This window comes from Hesperophylax consimilis, chromosome 13, assembly GCF_061612785.1.
Source record: "Hesperophylax consimilis isolate HC1 chromosome 13, BYU_Hcon_1.0, whole genome shotgun sequence".
In the NCBI taxonomy this organism is placed as follows: Eukaryota; Metazoa; Arthropoda; class Insecta; order Trichoptera; family Limnephilidae; genus Hesperophylax; species Hesperophylax consimilis.
The window spans coordinates 2,388,207-2,402,154 of record NC_142848.1 but is presented as its reverse complement, the minus strand read 5'-3'; the positions used below and the strand labels follow the sequence as shown (position 1 = coordinate 2,402,154).

Sequence of the window (13,948 nt, the reverse complement as noted above, 5' to 3'; positions counted from 1 at the left end):
ACTTAAAAATGATCCGAATTAAATTTTTAAATAATATTTCAAACAAATGTTAATAATTACTTTCATGATAAGAATTCGAAGTGTGAACACAAAGCACCGAAAAATTTTTCATAGTAGGTTTCTGAAATATGTAGTGGGGTCTGTACCACCGCCCCCAGAGAAGAACCGCCACTGGTACCCTTTGTCCCAATGTTCCGACAAATACCTGAAATGCCCAATGCAGCAACGCTCTTTACTAGCGAACAATTTCCACGGCCGTTCTAACTAAGAGCTAGTAAATACTCCCTGGAACCCGGGATATTAAGTTTGTGGGACAGCAGAACAGATATATAATGCAACCACGTTAATGAAACTATCTTCTAAAGTGAAAATTTAATCATTTTATTGAATTCTAAAGAGACGTTAGCATAGAAGACACCATGCCTTAACTGGAAATTAAATATAACCGAATTTGTCAAATATCATAAATTGATTTCATAATTGGAAACTAACATGTAGGATTTATAGAACAATGTACCTATCTTATAATTGGAAACTAACATGTAGGATTTATAGAACAATGTACCTATCTTATAATTGGAAACTAACATGTAGGATTTATAGAACAATGTACCTATCTTATAATTGGAAACTAACATGTAGGATTTATAGAACAATGTACCTATCTTATAATTGGAAACTAACATGTAGGATTTATAGAACAATGTACCTATCTTATAGTTGGAAACTAACATGTAGGATTTATAGAAAAATGTACCTATCTTATAATTGGAAACTAACATGTAGGATTTATAGAGCAATGTGCCTATCTTATAATTGGAAACTAACATGTAGAATTTATAGAACAATGTATCTATCTTATAATTGGAAACTAACATGTAGAATTTATAGAAAAATGTACCTATCTTATAATTGGAAACTAACATGTAGAATTTATAGAACAATGTACCTATCTTATAAAAACTATCAAGTTCATAATATCATAATCATAGAATAATGAATAACATAAGAAGTGCCTTTATTTACCTAATGGAGGCTTAAATTTTCATTACGAAATTCAAATGGGATGGAGATCTACAATTTCATGTGAGTGTAAATGGGACGGAGCGCCGGGCTATTGATCTAAATGGAATGTCGGTTTCCATTCAAGTTTGTATGGAAGGCACTTATGGTGATATTCTTTATTCTATAGTCATAATTATATGTAGGTATGCCTTATAAACAAGACACAAAGCACACTATTAATAATATATGTACATTAATACTATGCATATTTTAACAGGAATTATCCCATATACTTTTTGACTTAAAAGTTTCACGAGCTAAAACAAAAATGGATTGACTTGATTTAACTCAATAATTCATAAGCGTGCTACATATTTCTATATCAAACAAATGGAATAAAATCTTGCAGAATTAACCGAATCTTCGCCAACTTCTAACATATGAAGTGTTTTCATTCTCAAAACCTTAACACCTCATAATCAAAAGAAAGATGATACATATAAAGTTAACTGTGCTAGACGACTAGTCTAAATTTATTTTAAATAGCTGTACTTCACCACGCGTTGCTGATGCTCAGTCTGTCTGTGCAGATAGAAAAACAATAGCATGTGTTGCTTTTACGTTCAACAGATGGCGCTGTTTTTAAAAAAAGGCATGTTTGTCGAACAGATGGCGCTGTTTTAAAAAAAATATTGCTTATACCTGTCACAGATGACATCTATATAATACATATAGGTATATAAAAACACACGGGTATTTGAATGGAGAGTTGTGTCAAAATTTCAAGGTAATCAGTGAAGAACTTTTGGAGATTTAAGATTTCGAACAAACTGTAGTTTATCCTATTTAACTGGAGTTTACATCTCCCGAAAATAATGAAAACATTACTTTTACCTAAATTCATGTGAGACTGGTATCACTGTAAGCCTGCATGCAATACCTCGCGCGGCAAATAATTTATTCTGTTTCCAGCGGTCTAGCCGTCAGTTTAGCCCTAAATCTCCTCTAGCGTACGCGATCTGTTTTGTTCATAAAATTATTGTAACGTGAGTTTTGTTAAAATAACAACCAAATTGAAAATATCCGAATTCTCATTATTACACACCGAGAGTTATCACGCAACCTTGGATTATGCGGATTGGAGAACCACAGAATCATTCAGTCAAGAACCCAATTAAATTGGCGATAATCACAATCCTCCAAAAAACGAACATTAACATTTTTTAAATATATTTTTATTTATTGTTTCTTTACATTGTATCTTTTTTACGTTAGAATTTTTAACCTCACTAGGACAAGCCTTCTTGAGGTTAGAAGATGGATAGATTGGCGAAATTTACTTTTAATCTGAGGAATGTGAGATTTCTTCTACAACCCGCGTAGTATGAATTTAATTTCAGTTAGCTAATAATGATGCTCTTTACTGGCCACATATTTGCGCACCAATTATAACTATATAGTAGTAATTAAACCTCCGCAATACCTGTGCACATTTGTATGGCTTGAATAAGAGTCACACACTAACTTTTATTTGGACTTGAATTTGAGTCAAGTACCAAGGGTTAAACTTAATCTTTTGCATGCGGCCGTATCGACTGTTGTTACGGCAAAAAATCCATACTCACACGCGGCTGTATCAACAGTTGATACGGAAACTTTGACGGCCGATATTCCAGCGCTCTTTCATCATAAATGTATTTTTTGCTCACTTGGACATTCGTAGAACTATCACGATGCTGACATCTACAAGTATTTCTCAAAAATAAAATTGTATTTCATAAAAAAAGATCCATAATCAAGTGCGCCTCTTCGCGCCTTTGAGTGCTTTAGTTATGGCGGATGGCGTTAGTACTAGTATGTCATTCACAACTTTTCATAACTAAAAATGATAAATGATCATGGTGTCCCACTTGTGTCTATCACCTAAGTACACACACGCCGAGTGAATGGCGGGACCACATTCAAAAGATACGGTACGTCTTTGTATGAAATTTTATGTTTTTGTTTTTATAAACATCTAAGAGTGTTGACACACGAGGATTTGTTTTCATACTGTGGAGAATAATCTGTTCTGTCTATATAGTCCAATAAATCATGCCAGAATGCTATAATTTGACATTTAATTGCGTGCATAGGTATTTGAAAATATGTACCGCGTACGGGTATAGATAAAACGGAGCAAATTAACGCGTTCAAAAGGTTAAATAGCATCTTGTGTAGCGATGGGTCATGACTCATTTTATTAACTGCGGAAGCCGCTGTACCAGCTCAGATAGGAAGTTAGAAGGTGTAGGTACATATGTCCAAGTCCAGATGTCGGACTGTCAGACGTCGTTCACGTCTCTGAGTATGACAACAATTAATACTTGTAGAATTTTAATGGCGCTATTTTTCTAACACATCTCCTGATATCAAAGAGTAACTGTTCAATTGAGCCGTACGAATACGACTCATCAAAAAGATCTAGCTCAATTGTGCGGCTCATTCATGAATGACTCATCGCGAATCTTATAACCGATTTAATTCAGTTGCTTATCTCAAGTTAAAATGTAAATATCAAGGATCAGTCACTGTACATTCGTTTCCAGACCATACTCTCGTCATTAGGTATGCTAAATAAATTTGATTAGATTAGGAACCACAATAGAAGATAACCAGCCACCACATAGTTATTTTAAACAGCGTGCACCCAAACCATCGTACGGTACAACCTTCCTCGACATTCCACTCTCCTGACCTGGTGTGATATCGCATTCACTTCCTGGAAGATGTTATTGAAGACGGCTATCAGCAAGTTGATGAGGAGAATATTGGCCACGAGGAGGTAGGTGGACATGGCTATTGGGGTAATCCAGCGACCGGTTTCACACGGCTCAAGTCCCGGGCTAGTGTCGCACGGGGGGTCTATGTCATCCGCAAACACCTCTCCGTATAACATGAAGTACGGTTGATAGAATACCTGGGATAATTTCAAAGATAATGCTGTTATAATGAACACAAACATGATCTATTTATTGTTTCTGTTACCCTATCTGCGAAGATTGTTGATTTTGATGGCAAAATGATGGTGGTGTTGCAATAACGACACCTGATTAAAGATTGTTTCATGAAAGCAATAGGACATGTATAATATTCTCTTGTTTGTAGAGTTGATGCATTTAGGTTGGGTTGTTTCAAATACCATCACATTTGACAACCATCAAATCGACAAACAGCACCATTTTCAAATTACGGCATTCTTAAATTCCGATCTCCGCTCGTTTCAGGTTTTGGTCAAAATATGATCAGCCGTATCATTATGTATGTTTCTCGATTGATCACAAAGTGATCATACGTAAAACAAGTTGAGAATCGGCGTTCAACGCGGACCACTGAAAAGATAAAAATGTCTAAATGACACCAATCATGGATTTGATGGTCATCAAATTTGATGAAGTTTGGTCATCCTAACCTTAAAAACACAAACTTTAAAGAATTTGTTAGTTTAGACTTTATTCCAAGACTGCATCAATGTATCGTAATTGCAACACCATTAATTCCTGAAATATAATAGTTTATTAGTTTAGGTTCTCTTGTAGGTTCCGACCTGGTGTGAGACGCTGTTGACTTCATTGAAGATGTTATTGAAGACGGCGATGAGCAGGTTGACGAGGAGTATGTTGGCCACCAGGAGGTAGGTGGACATGACGAGCGGAGGGACCCAGCCGCCGGCACTGCAAGCCGGGAGCCCCTTCTCCGTACCACACTCCGCCTCCATCTGGTCGGCAAACACCTCCCCGTACAGCATGAAGTAGGGCTGGAAGAACACCTGCCACGCAACAAATGCGTGTTAGTTGGACTACTTAGTGGAGTGGATAGGGAGTAGATGGAATGAAAAGTGGAGTGAAGAGGAAATAAATGGAATTAACACCTGTACCGCAACTGGAAGACATTCGGGATTCTAGATTTGGTGGATGGAAAGGAAATAGATGAAATTGAAGGATGAAAAGGAATTACTCTCCTTACAGCATGAAGTACAACTAAGTGTTAGTGGATAGGATGTAGATGAAATTGAAGGATGAAAAGGAATTACTCTCCTTACAGCATGAAGTACAACTGAGTGTTAGTGGATAGGATGTAGATGAAATTGAAGGATGGAAAGGAATTACTCTCCTTACAGCATGAAGTACAACTGAGTGTTAGTGGATAGGATGTAGATGAAATTGAAGGATGGAAATAGGTAACTCCTTGTAAAGCATGAAGTAAGGCAGGAAGGACACCTTCCACACAAAAACTGAGGGGAGAGGAAATAGATGGATTTGAAGGATGGAAATAAATTATTCCAATTACAGCATGAAGCAGAGCTGGAAGAAAACCTTCCACACAACAAATGGGCATTAGTTAGGTTCCTGGTTGAGTGGAAAGAAATTGGAGAATGGAAATTATTTTTTTTAAATAAATTAACATACCTTTCAAACTAATACACAAAATAAAAATCTATAAGACTAATGAAATAAAATCATAAAATGGGAAAACAAAACAATACAAATAGAGTACAGAAAATCAACAAAATTAAAATGAATTACAATATGAATTAACAAACCTTTTAAACAAATAAATAAAATAAATCATGACCTAGGTATAAACAACAGAAAAATAAACACAAAAAGAAAAACACAATTTATTATTATTATTAAAATAAATATAATATAAGAATAAAATAATTCTGAAATTAAAAATTGAGTTTTAGCACAGGACAAGTTATAAAATAAATTGAAAACAAATAAACTTACTGCTCCAATATGCATGCGTGAATGCAATTGTTTCAATAAAAAATTTAAGAAATTAATATTTTATAAAATTATATTAGTTAAAGAAAGGGTTCATAATAAATTATTAGGTTGCAGACTGTTTCATTTGTTATCACTAGATGTACCCGCCACACGTTGGTGTAGTTCAGTCTGTCTGTGTAGATAGAGAAACAATAGCGTGTGTTGCTTTTACGTCCAACAGATGGAGATGTTTTTTTTTTTAAAGGCATGTTTTAAATGTCAGAAAGGTGACATCTATATAATATAGGCATATAAAAGACATGCATATTAGAATGCAACGTTGTGTCAAAATTTCAAAGGATTCGATGAAGAATTTTCAGAGATTTACGATTTTGAACAAACAAAAATTTACATCTTTATTTATTTAGAAAATAGATAAATAGACAGATAAATCTTAAATAAAAATGCAAAAAACTTCTTCATATGAAGTTGTCATTTCTCTATCTGTAATAATTGTTATAATTGAACAAATAATTTTGAAAAATATGAAAGACATTTTATGTGAAGTTAGTTAAGACCAATGAATTCGCAGTACCAGAAATCGTATTACAGTGGTTTCTCTGCTATAAGGACCGTTGGACTCGTATTATTATACTTGGTTTAAAACCGCTATGTACATACTCCCCTAATAAGGAAACACTAACCTCCCGAATAAGCCTCCAGCTGGCATCGTTGTGAGGGTACAGGATGGCCTGTCTGCAAACTCCAAAAGACATCAGCACCACCAGCAACAGCACCACAAAGTAGATCATGTTCTTTACCATCTTACCCATCATGGTTACCAGTGGACCTAAAATATCACAGAAACGGTTATGAAGTGATTTGTAAGCATCCAATACTCGATGATTCTTTGCGTCTACTGCAATACATCTGCGCGGAGGTACTCGTCAGCGATGCCAAAAACCCAAGACCAGTCCGGTGAGATTGTCGCCACTAACGTTATCAAGACTTGAACAATGAGTGTGCTTTAGATCAATGCTAGGAACAAACAGTCAACAAAGAATGACAACTACATACAGCAACTGTTTGAATGTGATTGAGGTTATGAAAGATAACATTCAATTTTTGACAATTTTCAAGAACTCAACAATGATTTGTGGCAACGCTGGTCTCAGGATTTCAGTAGTGACAACAAGCTGTTGCGACATGAGTATGCAACATGAGTACCGTATATTTGCATGGTGACCGGATAAATCATCACAATGATAATTCATCACATCTTTAAAAAGTTATATAAAGTCATGGAAAGTGATGAAACAAAAACTTTTTAACTGGGTTAAGTAGGTTAGGTTAGGTTAGGTTAAAAAAAAAATCATTGTATCTAATGACTTTATATCACTTTTTAAAAGTGTGTTGAATTGTCACTATGTTGAGTTATCATGGAACCATTTGCATATACCTGTGGAAGAAGGATCTTACACCAATACTTTTAGGTTATTTTATTAATGACCATATAATTATTACATATTCAGTACATATTAGGACTACCTAACTATGTACTGCTGTTACTCAAGCTAAGCCGATTGCATCCCTACACTTTAACAGTTCTACCAGTAGATGATACTACTACTAACAAACTTTATGACTATTTAAATAAAACAAATAAATATTTCTAAAAATTAAAATTTTAAAACCTAATGCACACAAAAAATACAAAATGCGATTATCTCAAAACTGGGTTTTTAGAGTCAGCGATTTCTGCTTGCACGCCCACTATATAATAAAGCATATATTTACCTAGATACTTGTTAACACCCAGGATATTCAGTATCCGCAGATACCAGTAGATGGAGTCCACGCAGTAGATGACCCGACCGATATCCTGCGTGGAAGGGCGTAGCCTCAAAGACAGCCCCACCAGGAATAGGATGATGGTTGCTGCATCGCACGGGTTCCACATATTCCAAGCCCACACGGAAAATTTGTGACTGAAAAATAAATGTAATGAGTTGAATGCATAGTAGGTTATGTCATGAGAATTGAGAATAAGGCTTCTTTTTTTCATTCACTCCGAATGTAATACAGTTTTAATAAGCAATAACTTCACTGTCGATGACTACCTGATGGCCACAGGCTCGGAGCAGACTATTTCCCTGATCTTCTCGCAGCCCAGCGTGATGATGTAGGCAATGGAGTACAGCTCCTGCCAGGAGGGGGAGTGCTCCATGCGGACCAGCACCGTGTAAGTGAACACCATCAGGAAGAACATGTAGGACAACTGGAACAGGGAAAATACGATTAGACACATTTTTATAGATATGTGGGGTCATCGCTACTTTTTTAAGCTCCTTATCCTAAGTTTCCACACCAGGGATCAAATTTTTGTAAAAATATTCAATAGTAGATGCTCCGGGGAAATAGCATCATTGATTCCTCTCTCCTACAACATTCAAGATCCACGCTCAATGCTTTCTTTGCTCAAAAAGACCTTCCACTCAGGATCCTGAGGAAAATTATTTGCTTCGGGATCCTCCTGTGTAGAGTTAATATAAAAAATAACTAGTAGTTCTGTGAACAGTAGACCTCACGTCCAAAAAAGTATGTTTCTAATTTTCTCTCTTTTAATAAATAAAAACCAAAATTTCCTCTGAAATCACAAGATTTGTAAATAGGTACTTAAATACCTATCTACTTAATAAATAATCATTTCACAATTAAAATAATCGTTTTCCGTGTTTTATTTTCTAAATGATTGAATACATACATACGTAAATTGTCCAGTTCGGTAACATGCTAAATAAAGAATGCATATGCTTACGGAATCAGCCCAGAATTTGGTGATAGGCGCAGTATAGAACTCGTACAGTTTCTTCTTCATCCGCAGCGGTCGGTTCTGCTTCACCTCGTAGTAGTCAAGAGCCGGTGGTTGCTGTACCAAGTCCAGCCCCACCTTCCCATTCTCCTGCACCCGAGTGTCGTATTCTCCTCCGATTAGAGCCTGGAAAGTAATACAAACAAAGAAAATGCAACAATTATACAAAATATTTAGATAATTTGTGTAGCGCTGTTTTTGTGAAAAATCACCTCAAAAGTGCTGAATTAATGCATTTTTGGATTAGGGAAATCACAAGTTGCAGGTGAAAAAATCATTAACACGTAAATATAAATCGACGGCCCCTACACTAGCAACCAAGAACACCTTTAAAAAGTGTTAATTAAAAGTAATAAAACAAAAAGTAGGTTAAAAAGTTACCAAGTAACCTATTTAATCTAGTTTTTGTTTGTTCTTGTATATGACCTTGGAGTCAAAACGTCTTATGTAAATTGGATCAATTTTCTTTCAAATCTGTATAGATTTCACATCATGTGATTGTCTGTCCAGTGATTAAAAGGTATAGGTATTTAGTGAAGATAAATTACAAAAGAAATTATCGTTCTTCTTGATCACCGACCCAACATTTTGCCACGCGTCAGCTAATTCTATTTTTGGAACCACTTACTTGTTTTTTGTAGAATGATGTTTTTTTTTTAAATTAACATAGTTTTTTTATATATTTATAAAAAATAAAATAATCTACCATGGGTAGTTTACCCGGAAGAGCTAGTTATATTCAGAGAAATGATTTTTCAATAGTATTCAAGGATACGCTGGCAAACAAGAGGTTAAATAATGTGAATTTTGTCGCTAGTGTGAAGGGACCTGAACACAAAAAACTGGATTAATTGGGTTTCCGGAAAGCCTTGGAAATCTACTAAATGACAGCTTTTTTTACTGTTTTATCCAATGAAGTATTAGTTTGCTACTTGTTATGGATTGACAGAAATTGTATTGTGCATACAAACATTACTGTTATAAAATTGATTGAAGTATATACAAAGTTCACAGATTAAAATTTAAAATATTGAAGTTTTGTAAAATAATAATATCATTGTCAATAATATGCCGAAATTATTGTTAAAAGTAAAAGTAATGCAATAATTGCAATTACCTACAAAAAATATATAGGTAAATTTTTAATTAATTGTTAGTTATGAACAAATAAAATAATGGAAAAGTATGAATGAAGAATATAATCTTTATTTAGTAGGTAATGTGAAATTTTGTAAGTAATGAATAAAGAAGCAATAAAAGTTCCGATAGGTACTGTAAAATATAAAAGATTAATGAAGAAAATAATCATAATTTGGATACTGTAAAAAAATGTAAAATATGATGCTGGAAAAAAAAGCCTCATTCAAAATATTTCAAAAACTTTCATAAATTAATATCTACGAACATTAAAAATAAAATTATTTGATGATGATAGTGACAAAACAAATACGTTACATTTTTAAGGTGCATTCATTATGTAATCATTCATTTTGTTTGTTGTAAAAGTAAGAATCGTTTCATCACAAGTAAAAAGTTCATTTAAGATTTTATTTTTACGATACAAGACAAGTTGGTGAACAGAGAATTGTGTATATTTAAATATTGAAGGAAAATAGAAGAAATGGTAGAAAAACAACATTTAAACATACTGTGACTACTAAAACATTAATTCAATTAAAGATAACAAGTGTAATTTGGAATACAGATACAGACAGCTCCCTTGATGATTGATGTACATATTACAATGTATTTCAAAAACCTTGTTTTGAAAATATTGAATTATTCAGGAACTGTCTGTGATAAATTCAAACCTAATAAATTCACATGTGCAAAAAAATTAACTGATTAAGAAACCAAATTTCAATTTGATGATTTCATTAAAAACACGTACATATAGAAGATGCAATACAAAATATAACGCAGGGATAAAAATACTGGTGATCCATAGTGGTAACTTTACCCAAAGACATTACTTCTAAAGCTTTTCATTGTCCACCAATTGAAGAATAATTCTGACCTTAAACTACTGAAAATGGTAAGGAATTTAGCAAACTGATGTAAGTACCTATTATACACGGTGTCCGGAAACTCGTAGTACAAGCGGGAAACTGGAGAATCTACACCACATGGGGAACCCAAAAAAACATAAAGTTTTTTGATTTGAGCATTTTCAAAAAAAAAAAAAAAAAAACAAAAAAAAAATATTTTTCGGCTATTTTAGGGTTAAAGTTTTTTCTGGTGTTTAGGGTTGAATAACAGATGTTTTAACCCTGCAGAGCAGAAATATTTTATGATTACACCGGGTTAAATGAAGGGTGATTTCAAAATAATGCTTCAAATCCGAGTTTCTTCATTTGTTTTACTTTCAAATAGTTTTAATTAGTTGGGTACTTTGATCTTCAGTAATAATTTATAGGAATTTGATTAAAATAAAAAAAAATAAAAAACTCAACTTCAAACTCGATTTACTCGATAACGAAAGCTCAAATAAAAAAAAAATATACTACAAAATCGACTCCAAATGTGATGTAGATTCACCAGTTTCCCGCTTGTACTACGAGTTTCCGGACACCCTGTATATATATAGTCATTGTTGTTAATGGTTCTTGAAATAAATAATGCCTCCTTCACAAGAAATCACATACAGCCTTACTAAAAAATTGATAAACAACCCATAAAAGTTAATTATGTATAATTACTTGACTAAAACTGATGAAAAATAACACAAATAAGTTGTAAATATATTGAATTGTACAAATACATATAATGGTAAATAAACCATTTTATGAACAAAAACACGATTTATGCGTATATTACAGAAGACTTTAAAAAACTCTCACCCTCAAATTGCACAACGCATCTTAGAGGGAAAAATAAACACAAATGTACATGTGAAATGTTCGTTCTCAGATGCCAAATGCGATGTTGCCAAATTTAAAAATAGAGTTCAAGATTATTTCTTTTATTAGTACCAACTCGAATCCAAACCTTTACAGTCTTTATACAATGTGTAACAAAAATACCATATAACGGTTGGGAAGTGATTTTTTATTAGCAAGGCTGTTTGTCTTTATTTATACTAGAAACTCTTGTAATTGGGAACGAGTATGAAGGACAGCTTGGAGGCCAATACCCCCTCTATTCTACTCTCGAATGTATTTAGTGCTGGTTCAAAGAAGACATCAAGATCTCTATGATCTTCTAGGGATCTGCGATGTCTTCATTTTTTTATTGTAAAGATGCTAGGTACATAGTTTTTCTGAGCACCTTTCAGAAAAACACTAGTAGCAGCCATACCATTGTGACTTTTTTTAACAAAAATGATTACAATCTACCGCTTTACATAATGTGTAAGGTTTGAGGTATTAAGGATTCTTTATTTTGTCTTTTCTAATTAATTGGACCCAAAATATACATGTAGAGCCTTTAACCAAATTTTATGCCCAACTTCTGAGGGGCTATCTTAAATTTTTGGCTTCAGTGGAGCAAAATTTTTATTTATCTTGGTAGAAAAGGCTTTGATCCTAATGTCTTTGAGCAAGTACCAGAAAAAATACCAAGACTCAATATCGGTTGCTTGTTAAGTGAGACAAAACAAGATAAGGCGTTCACATGAGTTGATGGTGTGGCGGTACCTTGCTGTTCATCTGGTCAGAGATGCTCTTGGACCGAGCTGAGATGGACTTTCTCCTCATTCCCACCTGAGGAAACCGCTAGTCAATATAACAGGATAAGCCTCAAACTTATAGGTTATGTAAGCTTGTGGTACAAATGTCTTATTCTAAATATGCATCTCTCTGTACTTTCCTATGTCTATGTGATTTATAATTTGTGAAAATGTAGCTATGTCTCATTGCTTAACATTCTAGAGATTTATTCAATATGTACTAAATGTTTGCATTAATATGGCAACACCAAGCTACCCACTTTGTCTTCGATATATGTTCTTCACATTCAGATTTCTCTGCATTCGAGTTTGACAGATCATTTTAAGCAAACAAGGGAAAACAACATTCATAACTCGATTTTTTTTTAAATTTAAGATCAATCCGATTTTAATTTAACGTTTAGTAAAATATAACACATATATTTCATAAGTACATAAAGAAATCGCTTTCCACAGAGTAGGTAAATAAATTATTTTTCCTTGCATCAAATAATAAAAAAGTCTAAACATAAAATTGTCTTAGAATATGATGTAGAATCATCTCTTTTCGGAAAGTACCACTAATTTCTAAACGTCTTTTAATTAATGTCAAAAATATGCACTTGGACCATTGTACTTTTTTAAAATGACATTAATGTTCCTATGAGCTATTTATTTATTGGACAATTTGTATAGCGCCCTTTTGTGAGATATCACCTCAGGGGCGCTTTACAATTGATGCAGGTATTACAAAAAAATATATATATTACAAAAATAAATTGAAATTAGGTTAAATAAAATGAAGTACAGGAACAGGTGATGCTTGGTGTTGCCATTTAAAACCTTTTAAACGATTGCAACATCATAAATTTTTGTCTGCTAATAATTGTCAGACTTTATGATAACAATAAAGGAAGGTAAATAGGTACAAACCAAGCTAATAATCAAATAATATTATAAAATCTGTCCTTTATTTATATGTGGCACACTTAAAAAATATATTAAAATATCAAGAATATATACATTACCATTAATCACCAATGCATAAATTTGTTAGTGCAATAATAAACTAAATAAATTAGGATCCATTAGGAAAGAAAATATTCAAATTGACACGCTATCACCTTCGTTAGTTATTTGCGGTCAGGGGGTTAAGTTAATATTTGAACAATAAGAAAATGCATTACAAACAGCAATATAGCAATACTCAATCAGTCTTAAAGGTTCTCTGCAGTGTTGGTATAGCTATATGAGGAAAAAGACCGTATACTGCTTGGGTTAAAATCGTTACTCATAATAATATTCATGCCAGATTTTTTAGACTGGCATCACTTTATTCTAAACCTCAAAAACAAGATTATTTTTGCGTGTCGCGTTTTGTTGCTAACATCAAGTTTCTTCAGATTACATTTGTAATATCATTTACCCGGTCTGTATTCATTTGCATCAAAATTCGGCCAGTTTGATTACGCTTCCCGTATTTGCATTGGTAAATCGATATTTTGATTTAAAATATTCCTCCGATAGTGCTGCAAATGGGTATTACTGCTTTTTAATATTTTCATTATGCGACACATTGATATTTGTGAAAATTTTGTGAAAAAACGTCAATGGAGGAGCCAGCCGATATAAATCTGGCAGCTTCTAATACGGCCGGTATATTCATCTGTAGTG

The 13,948-nt window shown here is 33.5% G+C and overlaps 1 protein-coding gene across 1 annotated transcript in view; it reads right to left on the bottom strand.

Moving 5' to 3' along the window:
• The window catches only part of Trpm (transient receptor potential cation channel, subfamily M), a 611,727-nt gene that overhangs the window by 28,465 nt on the left and 569,314 nt on the right, over window positions 1–13,948 (bottom strand). The window contains exons 17-21 of the mRNA XM_089638723.1: window positions 8,575–8,754; window positions 7,877–8,034; window positions 7,554–7,744; window positions 6,461–6,606; window positions 3,743–3,964 (exon numbers count right to left, since the gene is read on the bottom strand). Coding sequence (XP_089494849.1) covers window positions 3,743–3,964; window positions 6,461–6,606; window positions 7,554–7,744; window positions 7,877–8,034; window positions 8,575–8,754 — 897 coding nt within the window. The remainder of the gene's footprint in view (window positions 1–3,742; window positions 3,965–6,460; window positions 6,607–7,553; window positions 7,745–7,876; window positions 8,035–8,574; window positions 8,755–13,948) is intronic.